Source organism: Lepidochelys kempii, chromosome 9, assembly GCF_965140265.1.
Source record: "Lepidochelys kempii isolate rLepKem1 chromosome 9, rLepKem1.hap2, whole genome shotgun sequence".
Taxonomy (NCBI): domain Eukaryota; kingdom Metazoa; phylum Chordata; order Testudines; family Cheloniidae; genus Lepidochelys; species Lepidochelys kempii.
Window position 1 is genome coordinate 76,793,861 of NC_133264.1, and position 19,586 is coordinate 76,813,446.

Sequence of the window (19,586 nt, forward strand, 5' to 3'; positions counted from 1 at the left end):
CTGCTACAACCCAGCCATTTTGTCTTATTCAGTTGCAAGACTGAGCTGAATTCTCACACTGAATGTGGTCCGTTTTTCAGTTTACTGATTTCCTCCCCCCCACCCCATCCCAATCCTTACAGTGCTGAATAACTTTTAAAAAATATCAGAGCTGTGATAGTGGGCAGTATGGTAACATTGCTTTAATTGAACTTTAATTTAATTTGGCCATTAACATTTCCTGGTATCTGGAATGCTACCAAGTGCAAACTGTACTCTGGGTATTAAAGAAACAGTATGGATCCTTGATCAAACTAGTAGTCCCCATCTAGCCCTGTTTGGCTCCTGACAGCAGCCAGTAGCAAATGTTTCAGAGGAAGGTGGACAATTATGGAATTACCTGCCGATGGTGGAGTTTCTTCCTAACTCCATGAGTTTAGTGTTTTGATTTGTGCCCTAAAACATCTTTAAAAACAAAAAACCCTCTTTTGAATCTGACTAAGCATTTTAGCATTCATGATATTTGGTAACAGTGAATTTTAAAAGCTAATTTGGATTTCCTTCAAATCCGCTTTAAATCTGTTGCCTCTTCTGTTCTAAAATAGTGAACAGGAGCAACTGAGTGATTTCTCTATACTATTATTTGTGTGTTCATCTGTCACGTCCAGTCTGTCATTTCTAAACAGTACCAGTCTGTTCAAGTTCTCTTTAATATGAAAGTCTTTCCATGCCCATAATCTTTTCGTCATCCTTCCCTGAGCTTTATTTCTGTCTTTTTGAGGTAGGTGTGTAGAACTGGGGATCCTAAGTGCTACAATACAAATAATAGAGCTGAACAGGGCATTCTAGGTGAAGGCATACCACTGACTTCACAAAGGTATCGCAATATTGTCGTTTTTTTTGTCCCATTCCTTGTGTATCCTTCGTTTACTTTTTTGGTTGCCAGGAGACAAGCTGCAGAGGCTTCGCTGAGCTGTCCATAGGATATCAGATAGCTTTCGATAGAGGTTGCAGTGAAGTCCAGCAAAGTCTACCACTAGTTCAAATTCTTCCTTTCAGGCTTGAAGTGCTTTAAATAACCCTTTGTGGTTTCAGTTAGCTGGTTTTATTTTTTTTATAAATTAGTTTTTCCTTCTTGGTGTAGAATGCATTGAAAATCTATATTAAAATATTTAAGTCCAACTTCAATTATAGTGCAAAATATCATTGATTGGCTATATAGTTTTTCTATTCTTGGTAGTGTTTCCAGAATGCCAGAAGTATGGTAAAAAGAAAAGGAGGACTTGTGGCACCTTAGAGACTAACCAGTTTATTTGAGCATAAGCTTTGGTGAGCTACAGCTCACTTCATCGGATGCATCCGATGAAGTGAGCTGTAGCTCACCAAAGCTTATGCTCAAATAAAGGTGCCACAAGTCCTCCTTTTCTTTTTGCGAATACAGACTAACACGGCTGCTACTCTGAAAGAAGTATGGTTGGTGCTTCTACAACACTGGTCATGGACCTTGGCCTGAAAAGGTTGGACACCTTAAAAACCAAGGTGTTTCCTTTTTTGTTTTGCCTGTATAATTATGGACTTCTGTCCTAACAATAAAACAAACAACACTTCGAATTCTGGAACTGATCTTTCATAACTGTGGCTTTATTAGTCACAAAATATCTGTGTTTTTACTAGAAGCTTCCACGGAATGCTAAGAAATATCCACATATAAGCAGTAAATCTCTGCCACAAAGAGCTCACAATCAAAGACGACCAGCAACATCTCAAGAATAAATCATGCCAAACCAAACTAATTTCCTTCTTTGACAGGATTACTAACCTAGTAGATGGGCCGGGGGGAGACGACAGCAGACATGATATATCTTGATTTTTAGTAGGCTTTTGAGACACTTCCATGTGACATTCTCGTAAGCAAATTAGGGAAATGTGGCCTAGATGAAATTACAATAAAGTGGGTGCACAACTAATTGAAAGACTGTACTCAGAGTAGTTATCAATGGTTTGCTGTCAAAGTGGGAGGGTGTATCTAGTTGGGTCCCAATGGGTCGCTCCCATGTCCGATACCTTTCAATATTTTCATTAATGACTTGAATAATGGAGTGGAGAGTATGCTTTTTAAATTTGCTGGTGACACCAAGCAGGAGGGGTTTAAGGACAAGATTAGAATTCAAAATGACCTTGACAAATTGAAGAGCTGATCTGAAATCAGCAAGATGATATTCAGTAAACACAGGTGCAGAGTGCTTCACTTAGGAAGGAAAAATCAAATGCACACCTACAAAACAGGGAATAAGTGGCTATGGTAGTAGCACTGCTGAGAAGAATCGGGATTATATCAGATCACAAACTGAGTATGAGCCAACAATGTGATGCAATTGCAAAAAAGCTAATATTCTGGAATGCATTAACAGGAGTGTCATATGTAAGACACAGGAGGTAATTGTTCTGTTCTACTTAGCACTGGGGGGGGACCTGATGACAGTCCTCAAATGTTAAGGGCTATTATAAATAGGACAGTGATCAATTGTTCTCCATGTCCTACTGAAGGTAGCACAAGAAGTAATGGTCTTAATCTGCAGCAAGGGAGATTTAGGTTTAATATTTGGGAAATACTTTCTAACTATAAGGATAGTTAAGTACTGAAATAGGCTTCCAAAGGTGGTTGTAGAATTCTTGTCATTGGAGCGTTTTAAGAACAGAAAGAAAAGGAGTACTTGTGGCACCTTAGAGACTAACCATCCGTATGCATCCGAAGAAGTGAGCTGTAGCTCACGAAAGCTTATGCTCAAATAAATTGGTTAGTCTCTAAGGTGCCACAAGGACTCCTTTTCTTTTTGCGAATACAGACTAACACGGCTGTTACTCTAAAACCTTTTAAGAAGAGGTTAGATAAACACCTCTCAGGGATGGTCTCAGGGGCTGGACTTAGAATCTCTTGGGGTCTCTTCCAGCCATACACTTCTATGATTCTATATGAAGGGATAAAATTAAATTCTGTATACTTTATACATTGTAAATGTAAATTTTGGTTTTTTTAGTTTTGTTAAATACACATCTATATGTAACTGCCCTTCAATCTATTTTAAAAATTAATAGGCTAATAAAGGTTAAAATATCACATCTGTAGGTTAACCTGTAAAACTCAAATGGGGAAGGAGAAGGACTATCATAGTCACGGCTATCATTCTGTCCTTAGTCATCACGTTGTGCCTGTGTTTTACAGTTTTAGATGCTTTACTAGAGAGGGAAGGAGAATTACCAGCTGAACTGAAATAGGGTGAATTAAGGCAAATTTCCTTCTTTTTGTTTTAAGCTTACATCATAACCTGCTTTAACTCTGAACTCTTAAAAATATTGTAACTTGCATGCTTTACCTTCATGAACAGCAGCAACTGTGCTTCCATTCTGCACTACTTCTCAATGTTATTTATGCATTATTCAGCATTATTTTATGCAAAATCCCACCGAAAACCTTGTGGTATTTGTCTCACTTGTATTCCAAATATTACCTCAACTTGAAAGAGATCTTAACTCTTAAACTTTTTTTTTTCCAAAAATCAACTCTGAAATCTCTAACTGTAGCTTTATAACTTTTGTGGTATTTGGTTCTTTGCAGATGACAATTGACATTTTGCTTCATTGCAAAATATTATCAGGGGCTTGTATAAGATTATTTTAGTACATCAGTAATTGAAATTTACAATCAGTAAAATAGTGTATTTTAGTATATTATTTAACCTAGTAGTTGTAAATTAACAACAAACCTTTTTTCCTCCTCTCTCACTTGAAGAATTAGAATACAGGCCATAAACAACTTTGGAGTTGGTCCTTTCAATCATTCCATTAAAGCCAAAACAAAACCACTACCTCCTGACCCGCCTCATCTTGAATGTGTGGTCTTCAGCTACCAGAGTCTTAAACTGAAATGGGGTGAAGGTCCTGGTAGAGCTTTAATTACCAATCCTACACAGTTCAACTTGCAGATGGAGGATAGGTTTGGCAGGTGAGATCATTACTCTACAATTTGGAACATTCAGAAGCCTGCTAATGTTTTACAGCTTCATGTCCTGTTTTGTAGTCCACTGTGATCTTATCAAGTTAATGGGTATGAAATCAGGTAATCTTATTAGGATGTATATCATAAAACTATTCATTTCCTCAGTTCTGTTAGTGGATATAGTTTACTGGATGACAAAAAATGGAAAGATAATCAAGACTGTCAAGTGTTAAGCCCACGTGCTGTATAAATTGCATTTGTATGTTTCCTTGGAACTCTTATGGTGGAATCGGATATTCAGTTTCATTTTCCAGTGGAAAAGCTAATTTGGGTGTATCTGATTCATTGTATGACATGAGAAATTAATACTTAGCATTTGCGTCACATCTTTATTCAAGAACAGTGGTTCTCAAACTTTTGTACTGGTAACCCCTTTCATATAGCAAGCCTCTATATAGTGACATCACCCCCCCCCCCCCCAAATTAAAAACACTTCAAAAATATATTTAACACCATTATAAAGCCTGGAGGCAAAGCAAAGTTTGGGTGGAGGCCAACAGTGCGTGACTCCCCCACACACACACGTAATAACCTCGTGACCCCCTGAGGGGTCCCACTACCAGTTTGAGAACCCCATTCAAGAAAGTTATGAATTGTTACATTGTAATAACATAATGCATTAACCTGTAAGTGTACTGTCCGTTTTCTGTATTTAAAAAAATCTGCTCTAATATTAAAGGGTTAGTGTGTGTAATCGACAAATAGGGTGAACAATTCTTTTTTGTCCTAAGATTATAAAAGCGTATGAACCTTCCCCCCCCCACCCCCCTCTACTCCCCAGAAGTTCTCAGTTCCTCTAACTTAAAAATTTGAGAGGTTGGGAAACAAAGTGCATGACTAACCATGTGTAACAAACTTCCTGTGTAACGTTCCAGCCTAGTGCAAATCTAGATTTAATGATAGATCCCATAAAATGAGTGGGGGGGGAAAGGTATTGGCACTCCCTGGTGCTGACAACTCAGTGTTATTGTTGTGAATGACACTAATACACACAACTGTTTATTGCAATAAAAGAGGTCTTTTTGGTCTAACACTTGTGTAACAAACTTAAGGTAAAAGTCACCATTTTTGTAATAAAATTTTACAAACGTCTTTCACCCATCACACACTTTTCAGTGTTAAACATTAACATAAATTAGTTTGTGTAATTCTAACGTGTACTTATTTGTAAAAAAATATTTTTTTTTTAGATTTGTTACTGTTTATAGTGGACCTTGTCATACGTACAAGGTGCAGCGACTCAGTGAATCCACTACATACTATTTTAAAATCCAGGCATACAATGATGCTGGAGAAGGGGAGTTTTCTGAAGTTTATGCTTTCACTACAACCAAATCTCCACCAGCATCTCTTAAAGGTGAGCATACAGCATTCTAAGAGTTGTTGTTGTTCTAGTGTGTAAAAATCAACAGTAGCATACCTGTTCTGTTTATTCCCTCTGAAGCACTTCTGTCAGAAGACAGGATACTGGGCTATATGGACCTTTTGTCTCACCCAATATGGTCCTCCTTATATTTGATATTAAAAACAGATTCTTTCCTCTATCTAGCCTCTTTGTCAAACACAGGCAGTACAGATGGGCTGGATACTGTGACTGTATCTGGCCAGCTAAGAATTCCCCTACTGGGACGAAGCATTCTGCAGGTATAAAACCAGTGTGGCCAGCTCCTGCACCACTATTCTCCCAGCCCTGGCATTGAGGACATGCTCCTCCAATTCTCTCCTGGTATATAGTCTCCTGGGGACCATTGCAAGCTGATATAGGTTAGAGTGGCCTGTTGGCAAGTGAGAAGAGAAAATAAACACATCAAATATTCTTCACTCTAAATGAGAACTTTAAGGGGCCACATAAAAGCAGCTCAGTCTGACAGTCAGAATATTACCTATCTTATAGGAAAGAATACAATTATGAAGATTTGTATGACATATATCACTCCCAACTGGGAGATACAAGGACCTACACACTGTTCCTCCCTAGTTACTTGAAGGTAATTACTAAATAATTCTCTGACTAGACAGGCATTAGTTTGAGAATCCACCATCTCAGCATAACAAGCAATTTTGAAGTCCTTCTCAGATCTGGTTACAGAAATATAACCTAAAGGAGAAGAGAATATTTGACATAAACAAAACTCTAGAAAAGTAGAATCTTATAATCACTTTGCACATAAAAGTAAGTGTCATCTGATTTAGGGCTGGTTTACACTGAAAACTTACATTGGCATAGCTGTTTGTCTCAGGGGTGCGAAAACTATGCCAACCTAAACCCTGGTGTAGACAGTACTAGTGCTTCTGTCAACCTAGCTACCATCTCTTGGGAAGGTGGATTAATTCCAGCAATGAGAACCCCTCCTCTTGCTGTAGTGAGTGTCTACACTGAAGCGCTACAGCTGTACCCCTGTCACATTTTATGTGTAGACATACTCCTAGTGGAAAAAATAGGAACAAATCATAAGATACGAGGACCTATAGCCTCTAGATTGCTTTGACTAACTCTTGTGACTTTTAAGAGGTATCAGGAGTACATTTGAAAAGGAGAATGCATTTTTAGTTGGAAAGTAAAGCAGTTGCCTGAGTTCTGCCTGAAAGACACTAGGTACCCACTTGTTTAAATGGTTCAGAGGCTGCTTACTTAGAAATTCCTAAGTATGTAAATTACAATGACTCAGGTTTACAAGGCACTCGCGTCCATCCTAACTGGATATCACTCAAAAGCAAGAACGTTATTGAATAGTTCTCTATTCCCAAAGGTACTAATACAATCAGTTTGCCAGTAAAGTTTTTTAAAGTGCTAGTTCTACAAACTCACCCTCTTCCCAAAGCTTTGTCCATATTAATGTGAGAGTTGCCATGTGACTAAAGGTGTGATTTTTTTTTTTTAACTGACACAAACTTGTGTGGACAATTATTTCATTTTACATTAGGCTTATTTTGATTTAGGTTAAACATATAAAATCAGTTGAAAGTAAACCAAAGGAAGCCATTTTAAAATAAAGTAAGTGTGTCTGCACAGGTGTTTGCAGCAGTTTAAAACAGTTTTACAAAAGATCTAAGTTAGACAGGTGCAACTTTCCCATGTAGATGATGCCTAGGATAACTTCACACTTATTAACGCATTAGCAAATACATGTTAACACCACTGAAAAGTACACTGTCTGATCTACACTAGACTTTTGAAATGTGTATGTTGGAGTATTTTTGCTAACACAAGGTAACGTCACACTTTTAAATGCTGGTCTAGAGACCGTTTGTTTCATCTGGCACATCACCGATGATTAAAGATTGTTCAAGCCAAATTATGTTTTCAGAAGCACCTTTGCATCCCCCTTAAGTTTTGCAAGAGAGTTGCAGAGTGTCTGAGAGCATAATTTGGCCTGCAAAACCTTTCATTGTTGAGATATGCAAAATGGAAAGAATCCTGACTTCAGCCTCAGTTTTGGGGCTAACAGTTTAAAAAAAAAAAAAAAAAAACGTTCACTACCAAATTGTAAGCAAGTTGTATGTGGAAAAATTGACACACAGCATAATGGGCTTCCATATTAAATCTTTCTAAGATACTTTAAGATAGTACCACAAAACTGAATATCCGTCCTGAGCCTGTTTAACAGCCCCATTGAGAATCACTTCTTCATTAGTGGTGTGGCTGGGTTACTAAAGCCATGTCCTTAGTCGTGTAAAAAAGGGATTACAGTGGTTTCAGGTTAACCATGAAAAAAGTTTTTCTAACAAAAAATTTGAAAGCGCGTGGGTGGATTCTTTTTTTGTTTCTTCCCCAGCACCCAAAGTAAATCAGGTGAGAGAAAACATCTGTGAAATCACATGGGAGCCTCTACAGTCAATGAAAGGAGATTCCATTGTTTACATTCTTCAACTTGCCAGTGGGAGAGAGGTTGATCAGGTAACTTTAAAATTTCATTTGCTATTTAAAAAAAAATTATTGTAAGGAATTTATTTTTTTTTTTACATCAAGTCTCTGAATGTTACTAAAGCCATGTCTACGCTAGCGAGCTTGCAGGGACATCAGTGCAGCTGTGCTGCTGTAAGATCGCTCACGTGGCTGCTCTATGCTGACCTCATAAACCCATCTCACAAACCCATCTCACTTGTGCCAGCGAAATGTAGGACGCTCGGGGTGCGAAAAAATCCACACCCAAGTTTTGCCGACATAAGAAGTAGTGTAGACATGGCCTTAGGCTGATTAGATTTTAAATTGTTCTAATACATACTGCCTTTGCCCAGCTTTCTTCAAATTGAATGCACTCAAAGTAATAAATTTGAATGCCTTACTCGAATTTGTAAATTTTTACTGAGACCATAAGAGGCACAGAATCAAAGCAGTGTATTAACCTAGGAGGTTAGACAGAAATATACGGGTTTTTTTCCCAGAGGGAGGGGGTGGAACATGGCGAGCTCTGTTTACACAGTTGTGAACATAGTGGTTCGTAAGTACCAATTCTGAAATGACAAACTCAAGACTCTTGGTTTTTAGACTTGCCCAACCCTCTTGTGCACACTTTCTTGACCACTACTAAAACCAGGCTCTATAAACCATCCTCCCTCCCTCAGTATGGATTTTTAACCTGGAAAAGTCTGTGTTGCCATTTTATTTTTAAACAAACTTCCTCAAACTATTAAACTGTTGTGAACAGTTTTAATGATTACAACTGGGGCAGCTCGGCCTCAAAAGGATCTTTCCAATTTTTATGCATATCTTCATGTATCACTGTCATGCACAAAGCTTTATGATGATAGTAGTGACACCATTGTACATGTTGAATGCCTTATGTCACTGAAAACCTCAAATAGGTTTTGAACAGGGTAATTTTCAAAAAGCTAGAATTGTTTCTGCTCCATCTCGCATATAAAGAACCTCCTATCGACCTGAGTGTACCACCATGCACAGGAGCAGCCTCATCATTATTTGGGGTAAGGTTAATGAGATGCTTTAGCATACGTGCCAATCTTAACAGGCCCTTCACAAATCTGGCCCCCTTCCTTATCCCAGTATAAACCGGCTGGCTCTCACTCCTTACCCGTCTGTCCACTTTTTCTGCAAACAACTTTGTGCTTTCTTGTACTCTATCCCTTAGGTAGGAGCACTCTGTCAGCACTGATTTGTAAAGCCACTGCCATAATCTCCTCCCAAACCCCACTTGTACTATGAAATGAGTCAAATAGTAGAGGCAAGGTTGAAGAACAGTTGGGGATTTGATGTTTATGTGGGAGAGGGATAACTGTTTTATCCCCCTACCTATCCCCAGCACTTCATTGTAAATTGTAAACTCTGGGACAGGTGCTGTCTTTGTTTAGGATGGTCCTAGCGCACCGTCGGCACAAATCTATGGTGGTAGTTTTTTCAGAGGCCAGGCTTGCAGGGACAGCAAATAATTTGTCATCTTCAGGGGAACATCGGTGGCAAGTTTTCACTCCTAGTTCTTTCTCACATTTTAAAGACTGTTTGCTAGGAAACAGTTTAGAAATAAAAGCAGAGATTCTTTTATTTCTGAAGCCCTCAAATTGGATGCGTGGGGAGGGCTTCCCAGACCCTTGCAGGCCTGCTCTGGTTGCACTGAATATTGTGTCTATTGCTAGATACTGGGAAAGTGAAATAGATGAGCAATTTGTTTGCTCTCTTTATTATTTAGGTATACAAGGGATCAGAGACTTCATTCCGTTTCACAAACTTTCAGACAAACTGTGAATATCGGTTCAGAGTCTGTGCTGGACGCCAGTATCAAGATTCTACTGGATTACAAGAACTGTATGGACCTTATAGTCCCAGTACAGTATTCTCATCTCAAAAACAAGAGTTGGTTCCCCAGTATACTGATTCGACAGCTAAATTTGCAAAGATTAAGAAGACATTAAGTGATGAGCAGTTTGCTTTTCTTCTTCTTGTGGGATTTGCAATGGTTGCTATTTTGTTTGCTTTTGTTATTCAGTACTTTGTAATCAAGTAGATTGTTTAAAGCCTAGTCATTGTTCAGCTTTTTATGACAGTTATTCTGGGTATTTATGTTGGTTAATTCTAAATAACATCCTAGCTGGAAATGATTGTATAAGACATACACACGTTTCCATCTTTGCTGCTGACTGACATTGAGACTGGGTTGGCAGAACCTTTCCAAATAAAGAACACACAACTGCCATAGAAGGGGTAATCCTGGGTCCTCTGTAATCAGGGTTAGCTGTTAATAAAACAGCAAAAAACTGCCTTACCACACTGTCTCTCACTATCAAAGCATAGGCCCTTTCGCCAGTTAGAGAAAAGGCATTATATAAAGTCTTTTGAAGTGCAACTAAGCAAGTGGTAGTGGATCAGCAACTTTTAATCGAGTATTGTTATAGTTTGGTATACATGAAATACAGCAGCAAAAATGCTTGCGCTTAGAACAGTACTGTACTGCAGAACATTGCTAGAGCAAACCACATTTAATATACTGTAGAAGGAAAACAAAATATGATATTACTACTTTACAGTTATTTTAATGTTTGGGGTTCAAGAATTAATATTTCAAGCGTTAAAGTAGGAGGTGCCAGCATTTTGAGAATTGTAATTAAAAATGCTAGAGGGATGTAATGTACATACAGAGCGACTGAATGTATTTGTATGTAATATTGCAAATTGGTCCTCTTTTGTACTTTATGTTTCTGAATGAAATGCTTTCAGCAGTTGGTAAACAACTGTTGGCCCAATCCACATTTTCATTCTCAGTGCCTGAGAGAACAGTAATTTCCTGTGCGTCTGATTAAATCTTTTCAGCATTTTCAGAGAAGGCACAGATTTTGTCTTTAAGGAGAAAGAGTGCATTTATGATAAATGTTTCACTTTTGGCTCAAACTGAGCAAATGTTTTTGTACTATTCTTAACCTAAAAATAAAAAAGTTCAGACTGCTTTTGGATGCTCTTCTATCCTTATCTGAATTAGCAAACTATATATGAAATATTTTTAGGCAACATTTATACAATGTTTTAAATTAATTGCTATCACAGTGGTGGCAGTTCACATTCCATTATGGTGGTGGTGAGAATTTTCAGTTTGCTATGAAACTTTTCCAAAACTTGTCATGCATGTCTTGACACTGTTTTGAGGAATATTTTTGGTGGTTACTATGCACTACATACGACTGTTCCTTGTCAGACATATTCTTTAGGTATCTGAAGAGAAGTCTGACAGCTATTTTCTTTACATCAACTGTTTTGCAAGCTGGAAGCCACAAATTTAGACATTTGTTTCAGAATGGGTCGTCTTAATAATTTTGGCATTAAAAGAACATGCCATAGAATGTTACAGATTTAACATACTTTGCAAATGCTACAGCTACATTTCATGTACGTCGGGGCAGTGCACTTGCATGTGGGATAGTACTGTTGGGTACAAGCTAATTCTTTCAAAGAATAAAACATCTTAAGGATGTTTCTCCTATGGCTGTTAATAAGTTAGTTTGAGGCATTGTGTTGCATTTCAAATGTGGAAATCCTAAATTATGACATAGTATCAGTTAATATTCTTAAAAGTAGGTCTATGGTGCAATCTGAAATTAACCTTTTCAAAAATGTACTCTTCATTTTGTACTCTATTTATTTTGATTAAAAAAATCCTGGAAAATGTATGTCTGAATGTATTGTTCTACTTGTAGCAGAACTTTAACTTCATCATTTATATCATGGAAGTCTCTCTTCAGTGTTGGAAAGAGTTTTATACAGATATTAGTGTCTTTAGTTTGCCGAAGTTTACAAATATGCCTTCATTTCCTTTCATATTTTACTTTTAGAAAACAATAGACTGCCTTCAGCAAATTTCTTTTGCCAAGGGATTTTTTCTTTAACTCTTAGACAAACAGAGCAAATCATTTAGTGATTTATTTGGCAATAGCATTTCTGATATATTTTTAAAATGATAAAGTAGGCTTTCAGAATAAATATTAACCGAAATCATGATTTCCTAGAAAATTAAAATAAAATGCTTCTGAATTGCCACAAAATGTTCATATTTCCAGGAAATATACTGGAAAGTATAGTGTAATGTAGATTTTATATTGACGGTTATACATTCCAGATTGATGTACCCTAGTGGCATTAACAGATTAGGTATCTTCATTTTTCTTGCATTGTAATTTTGAGATATTTCAAACTTATGTTAAAGCTGCATTGTATTACTAAATTGTAACTATGAAATAGATAATATATTTAATACAGCCAATAAAAATACAAATTTTCAAATTTGATTATATGTATTTGTGTGTTTGTGAAGAAGAAAATAACTTCCTTCTGGGACAATCCTGTCATCCATGTAGTATGTAGTTTAGGATGAAGGAAACAGCAACACGGAATTAGGTTGATTTTTAGCATTAGTGAGGCTATCTCATCTTAAACCTACAGATGAGAGAGGTGCTCAGGAAGTTCCAAGATGAAACTTGTGTGCTTCCAAAGGTGCTATTTCCATGTGGGTGGAGGTTTGCGGAGGGGATGTAGTTCTCCCACAGCACAGATTTCGCAAGTTCCATAGGCAACGACCAGTCCTTCTGTGCTGCTCACCATGCCCTCCTCTATTGCTCTAGTAGGGATTGTGCTGCCATTTGTTCCCCTCCCTTCTTCCAGTGCAGTGGAAAGAGCGGGACTCCAGTAGTTAATTCCAATCGGTTCGTTTACTCCAGGGAATCATCTAAAGGAAACTCACTGAAATCATGTAGATCAGCTGTTCCCTGGCTCTGCCCAGCCACGATATGTCCAGGAAGGGAGACTGGATTATAGCAGATTGCCTCACTTCCTTTCCCTCAAACTATTTTTGGCCCAATGGCAATGGAATTTCCACTGCTTTGATTTCAGTGTTCCATCCAGTGGAGAATACAGCCTTAAAGAATTAGCCCTCCACCCGTTTTCCTATGCAAGGTTACAGGACATGCATGAAGGACAAAAAATAAACCTTACAATCTATTAATGAAATGAGTGAACTCGGGGATGCTGTTCTGTTTGCTATAAGCCAATGGAGACCATCCTTTGGAACCACTGTGTACTAGTCTTCATAACGCCATTTCTAGTTATTCAGATGACAAGAAGCATGTATGACTGACGGTGGTGATTGAAAATGGTCTCATTGAAATCAACATTTTGAAAAGGAAAGCGGCATTGAGCGATGTGATCTAGCACAATTCCCGTGGTGTGTGAAGTGACACGGCCTGTTTTTCCCTGGTAGGTTGTTGTGCTCTGTGTCACAACAACACAAACAACTTCTCGTGAAATGGTGACAGAGCAACAAAGGCAGGATTGCTTGATTGCTTTGACATAACCCTGATTTCCACCAGGGAAAATGATGCTTGAAATAGACTCCATCCTCTCTCTACCCATCAAAGTCCTTTGCCTTTAATGCAAGTGCAGTAATTTGGCTGTCCAAACAGTATAATTTCATTAGCCCCCACTTGAGGATGGCCTTGAGGTTAAGGAACTGGTGCGAGACTTGGGTTCCATCCCTATCTGTCACAAACTTCTTGTGGAAGTTGAGCAAGTAACTTTCTCTCTCCCCCCTTCCCCAATCTGTAGCTTACTTTCTTGCTTCCCTTGGTCAGCCTTTGTAATGGACATGCACCTTTCACAATCACAACAGCTTCATATTTTCTTTCCCTTTAAGTTTTTCCCAGTTATTAAATATATTAAAATGAAGAGAACAAAGGTAGTTTCATTCAATCCACTGGTCTGTTTTGATTTAGTTTTCATACATCAAACAAATACTAAGAACTTGAATGAGGGTATTGAATAGATTCTGTATCAACCATAAGCAAAAGCTGTGATCTTGTAGGGCTTGGGACAAATCCACTGGCAGATGACCACTTTGTGGCTTGTTGGAAGTGCACAGAGATACATTGCAAGGCAATTGATTGAACCCATTGGCACTCAGAGTGTTGAGTCACTACTGGCTTCTGCATATAGTTTTGACTTGATCCTGACACTGCTAAAACTTCATAAACGTTGCAGGAAATACTAGTGGCATCACCCTGAAGCAGAAGGAGTGACAATGGTTGAGGGAGAATTTTGTGCACACAGATGGAAGCAGCAAACTTTTTCCATCCTGAGAGATTAAAATCCCCCCTTCACTCACAACATGCCCATGTGTCATGGCTTGGTATTAACACACAGTTCACAAGCACAGTGGACGGCTGTAATCTAGCTGTACAGGACATTGTATTTAAGTCAGTGATGAACTATTTACATGACAGAACTGACTTCTGTACCTTCAAGAGAAGTCCTTTCACTCCTTGTCAAGTTTCTGGATTGCCAGACTTGACTGTAGTTCAGGATTCTGCTCATTGCTTTTCTGTATTTTTGTGACATGACATTGTAAAGTATTGGGTTTATAGATGCTCCAAGGTAAAAGAGAAGCATGGCGATGAGATTGAAGTACTGAGTGATGTCATACAGGATGGTTTTGGTCTGGGAAAAGAGGATTCGGCCGATGTGGAATGGTAGCCAGCACAGCACGAAGGCCAGGACCACTACTGCTGAAAAGGAAGGGAATATATTTTAGTACAGTAATTTTGAAGCACTGTTTGTTCTGTCTCTTTAAACTATACTGTGGCTGAGACCTCAGACGACTACGCTGAATATGGCATGTACTGTAACATGCTACCACCTGACTTGTGCAGCCGTTTTTGCTTCATGTTGGCAGGTAGATATAAGCATTGGGGATTTGTTTGCCTGCTGCAGTGTTCAGGTAAAAGACCCTTTAAATGTATGTAGTACAGTGACAAAGGAACAAAACCAGGCTAGGTTACAGCAGCATCGGTACTTCAGCATTATTTCTTGCTGTTACATTGTTATCCTGAAATCTGCCTCACTTGTCAGTGAAATATTTACCAGGGGAGTGGGGCAGGGTCAGCAGTTGGGAAGTGAGTGGGATCAGAAGAGGAACAAAGTGTCTGGGTGGGCCCAAATAGAAGGGGATGGTGAGGAGATGGAAAAGAGGAGTGAAAGAAATCTGGGAGATGAATGGAACAATAAAAAAGATGCAGAGGAAGAAGTGGGGAGAGGGAAAGACGGAGAAGGAAAACACTGAAAAAGAGGACAAATTATTAGAAGCCATAATAATGGGAAACAAAAGTTGGGGACAATAACAGTTGATGGAAGGGGAAAATGCACAGCTCTGAAGTTAGTACATTTTACTGCATGGATCCATAGTCCTGCATTTCCCTGTGTGTTTCCTGCAGAAAGTGGGGGAGCTGAAAAGAGGCAAGATTCCACTTTGAGCTCTGGAAAAGGAGGCAATTTTGGGGCCATTCACAGCTACTGGGGGATGATGGAGGATCTGTGAACAGACTGAGGCCAGGGCCATCAGTGCTTTTGCCTCCACTGTGAGCACAGAGAGTTGGTATCTGCACCCACTGAATTTTGCTGACAGCAACAAGCAGCGGCTATTTTGCTCACCTGAGATGAATGAACAGGCTCAGTGAAGCATTAAATGTTGTTAACCCAAATAAATCCTTTGTTTTATCAAATCGTAATAACTGCTTGTTGTGACTGGGGGTTGAACCAAAGACCTTCAGAGCTTCAAGAATGAGTCACTACAGCCGGAACTAAAGTAGTAAATGCTGCTGTGGGTTCAGATGCTTAGCCCCTGTCCCTGAGCCACAGAGGGTAACACACCACATACTGACCAGTGGGTTCTGTAATGAGTCTACTAAAATGTTAAACATGATTTAAGTGGAAATAAAACCAATGTTTAACTAGGCCTGGACACATGATTTTGCTTAGATTGTGGCCCAAAGTTTAATTGCTAAAACACATGAAACTTTCCATGGGAGACGTGAGAGTGGCTGGCTTGAAAAACTACCAGTCAGACCATGACTGCTGAGCACAGGCCCCTCTTGATGCACACAAATCAAGGTTGATCAGATTTGCCTTAAAAAAAATTTAAAAAAAAAAGTCTCAGCCACATCCTACGTTTCTTTTTGCTGCTATTCTGAGTTTGCATCAGTCCAGAGCAAACGATGAGCTCAACTGTTCCTACGACCAACCTGCACACACTTCAAATTGGGGCCCCGTATCTCAGTAAAACCCAGGAACATGACTAAATGAAGTACAATGTACTAACCTTAAATCTGTAAGGGCCTTTCCTTTCTTTTTGTCTCACCTCCCCCTTTCTACCTTTAATTTCTGTCTGGCCTAGTGTTATATAAATGCAGATGTTTAGCCTGGTCTCAAGCCAGATCCTTACCTAGCATTTTGACTGTTTGTTTGTGGTACTTTTCTCTGCTTGCGGCCTGAGGTCCTCGCAGCTTGTGTCTGGTTTGCCAAAGCTTTCCACAGATGAGTCCATACAGCAGAGTCAGGCAAAGCACCGGTAGGAAGAAATACATGGTTGAGACCCAAGTCATTGTTTCTAAAAGCCCTGTGCGGGCTGAGTGTTCTATGTAATTGCACTCCTTGGCTTCATCAGGCAGGCTTCCATTGCGGTGTTCCACGCCAAACAGGAACAGAATTGGGCTGGCTGTCAGGAGAGCCCATGCCCATAAAGAAAGGATGACCCTTTTCACCCTGCATTTAGTGATGGTGGTTTTGGCTTTCAAGGGAAAGCATATTGCAAAATACCGCTCAACACTCACAGTGGTGATGTGCAAGATGGTACAGTATGTGCAGGTTTCACTGAGGTAAAATAAAAATTTGCAGAGAAAGTCCCCAAATATGTATGGTTTGTATTTCCAAATCCTGTACAAATCAGAAGGCAGACCAAGGAAAATCAGAATGTCCGACAACGCCATGCTGGATAAATACATGTTAACTGTAGTCCTCATTTCCTTGTATCTTTTGAAAATTAATAGTGTTAGCAAATTCCCAGCAATACCCAAGAAAAACAAGATGCTGGAAATTATAGTCACAGGCACCAGGATATGAATGTCAAATAAAGAAAAAGACTGCTCTTCATAGTAGTCTGTGTCATTTTGGAAATAGCTGTAATTCGAGAAGGAATCCATGTCGGGTCTCAAAAGAAATGGTAGGGTTGGCTGCAGATCATTTGCTATCATGAGAGTGATATCAGGCATGTCATCTCCTTTAAAGATCAATTTTGAAACAAAAACTCAAAATAATTATCTTCAAAATATTGGTTGGATATAACTAAATATGGAAATAGTCACTGGTCTGTTGCAAGAGAGAGGCTATTGCTTACTATACCAAACATTTGGAAATTAAAAAAAAAAAATTGAAAATGTACATTTTTACTGTTTGCTTTACACTGCTTCAAAATAGCATTTGTATCTTGACAAGTCCACCAGGGGTATTTCTTGAGAGATGAAGATGGAGCCAATGTGGATGCAAATAGATACAATCCATTTTAACAGGCAGAGAGACATGGACTGAGAAAATCACTGTTTACCTCTGCGAAAGTTTGCCATATTTTAAGAATTTGCAAGTTACAAAAGTTCAGACCCTTTCTTGACAAAGAAGCACTCCTTTCTAAAGAATCCTCCAAAGCAGTTGGATTTACAGGTTCTCTTTGCTCTAGGCAGAGAGAAGGTACACTTCACTTGCAATATGGAACATCAGCTTGACGCAGAATCTGTGCTAAATATGTTCTTTGTACTAGCATGTCCCCAGCCAAGTGTAGACTTCTGACGTGTCACAATTTCCGAAGAAAGCATTTGGGGTAGGTACTTTGATCTTTTAGTGCACTTCCTGTGGAGCACGGACATTACACAGACTTTCATAATAATCTAGCTTCCTCCTCTTCCATCTACATACAGTTAATGATACATCATTAAATACTTAGGGAGAAAAATAGAGTGAAGCCTAACTTGTGGAAAGTAGTCACAGCTAACAGAGAGATTAAAAAGCTCTTTGATACTGGAAACTTAATGACCACTCAGGATAATTATGTAATTTTTCCATTGGCCTGTACATAGGACTGCTGTGTTTATTTAGTGCCTTTTCCCCTACATCTCCTCCATAACATATGCTGCAGGGTGAGAGGTCTGGACTGAACGTGTCTTAATAAGATAATCAAGTTAGGTGGAAACATGTTTGTTTGGACATCAGTTTAAAAAATGAGACCGTGTCACTTTGATTTACTTTTAACTTCAGAAAGGATCAGTAATTATTTACTAAATGATGGGGGGTGGGGGTGTTGGTACTGTACAAAACATAAAGGAAGCCATTAGTGGCTGACTCAGGGAAACTTTTAAAGTGGTTTCATTCTTCACAGCTAGAAGAGAGCCATTATGCTAAATATCAGAGCTATAGTACTCTCCATATGAAAACAGGGTGCTTCACTGAGTAATCCGAGGGAACTTGTATATTCCCTGTAAATTCAAGATCGGAGAGCAGGGAAACAGGGATCCCAGAAGAGAAGTCTGTTATGTTCATTTTCTTCAGTTATACTGTTTTTGATTTGTTCTCATCATAAAGCCTATTCAAGGTGTGCTGTTGAAATGTACTGTACAGTAGTTCAGTATTTGGGGTGAAAAGTGCATGTCCAGCACAGCTAATTCCTTAAACTCCAGAGCTGTGGGTTTGCTTACAGTGAAGCATTCCAGTGTGACTTCAACAGGAATAGGCATAAAGGGCCAGATTGTTAAAGGCATTTAGGTGCCTAAAGATGCATATAGGCAACTCATGGGATTTTCAAAAGTGAGATCGGCACCTCACTTCCACTGCTTTCAATGACAGTTAGATGCCTAAATAGTTTTGAGGAGCTGAGTCTTGGCACCAAATGTCCTTTTAAATCAAAGGGCATTAGACAGGGCACTACTGAAAATCCTACTAGGTTTTCTGCACCTTTAGGCATCTAAATGCCTTTAAAAATCTGTCCCCAAAGCCCTCACTTCTTGGGCTTCATGTACAACACTCATGTGAATAGGAGTTCTAAAAATAAGCCACCCTAAATCCTGCAGGAAGCATCATTATCAACACTGCTAAGAGCATCTTATTGGACAAGAAACAACTTATGTTCCAAAAAATTATCTTTTGACTGTAGAGTTGTGCTGCCTGGACAGTGTTCACTACCTGATCAGCGCTATGCACTGTGAATGTTCCTCTCTTCTTCCAAAACTTACAGCACCTCCAAGTTAGCCAAATATTCATTTATAGAACTATCAGGAGGACTGGGTGGGTAATGGCTACTCTCCACCCTTCCTGTCTAGGCAGTCAGTCTGAATCCAGATCAAGCCTTAGGAATCAAAAGGTATCATCTGAGGGATGCTTGGTTGCTTATGTAAAAGGAGTTTGTGGTCTCTGTCCCAGTGAGCCATTGTGAAAAACATTCCCAAACTCTGTCCCTGTTGTTAGTCTCCACAGAGAGGAACCAGGCTGATGGAAAAGTGAACTAATTGCGCATGCTTAAAAATGGTTTTTCCAAAACAGGATTGCCCTCCCACTGTCTGTGGATAAACAGAGGACTTCAGTTTTCAGGGTTGTTAATGTAGCCCCTTTCACCAGTACAAGATGCATGCTATCAGTCCTTGTTCATAAGCTGTCAGCAATGTATTTCCCTCTTATACAGTATGGCAGGAGTGAATGGCAACATGACAGATGTCCTGATTTTGTCTGCTTTTGATTTAATCC

General features: G+C 39.0%; 2 protein-coding genes across 4 annotated transcripts in view; one reads left to right on the top strand and one right to left on the bottom strand.

Moving 5' to 3' along the window:
- The window catches only part of LOC140917667 (fibronectin type-III domain-containing protein 3A-like), an 86,299-nt gene extending 74,034 nt beyond the window's left edge, over nt 1-12,265 (top strand). For all 3 annotated transcript variants that reach the window (XM_073360949.1, XM_073360947.1, XM_073360948.1), the window contains 4 exons: nt 3,770-3,982; nt 5,227-5,393; nt 7,813-7,934; nt 9,682-12,265. In XM_073360949.1, coding sequence (XP_073217050.1) covers nt 3,770-3,982; nt 5,227-5,393; nt 7,813-7,934; nt 9,682-9,996 — 817 coding nt within the window. In that variant the 3' untranslated portion in view covers nt 9,997-12,265. The remainder of the gene's footprint in view (nt 1-3,769; nt 3,983-5,226; nt 5,394-7,812; nt 7,935-9,681) is intronic.
- A 1,975-nt stretch (nt 12,266-14,240) lies between these two features.
- LOC140916822 (growth hormone secretagogue receptor type 1-like) lies at nt 14,241-17,002 on the bottom strand. The gene is made up of 2 exons (XM_073358710.1): nt 16,246-17,002; nt 14,241-14,533 (listed from the first exon to the last, which is right to left on the bottom strand). The coding sequence occupies exons 1-2, from the start codon at nt 17,000-17,002 to the stop codon at nt 14,241-14,243; spliced, it is 1,050 nt and encodes a 349-aa protein (XP_073214811.1).
- Nucleotides 17,003-19,586: the final 2,584 nt, after the last annotated feature.

Coding starts and splice junctions, on each gene's coding strand:
- LOC140916822 (XM_073358710.1), bottom strand. CDS start 17,002: ATGGATTCCTTCTCGAATTACAGCTATTTCCAAAATGACACAGACTAC. Junction 14,534..16,245: donor ACAAACAGTCAAAATGCTAG/GTAAGGATCTGG, acceptor CTTCCTTTTCAG/CAGTAGTGGTCCTGGCCTTC.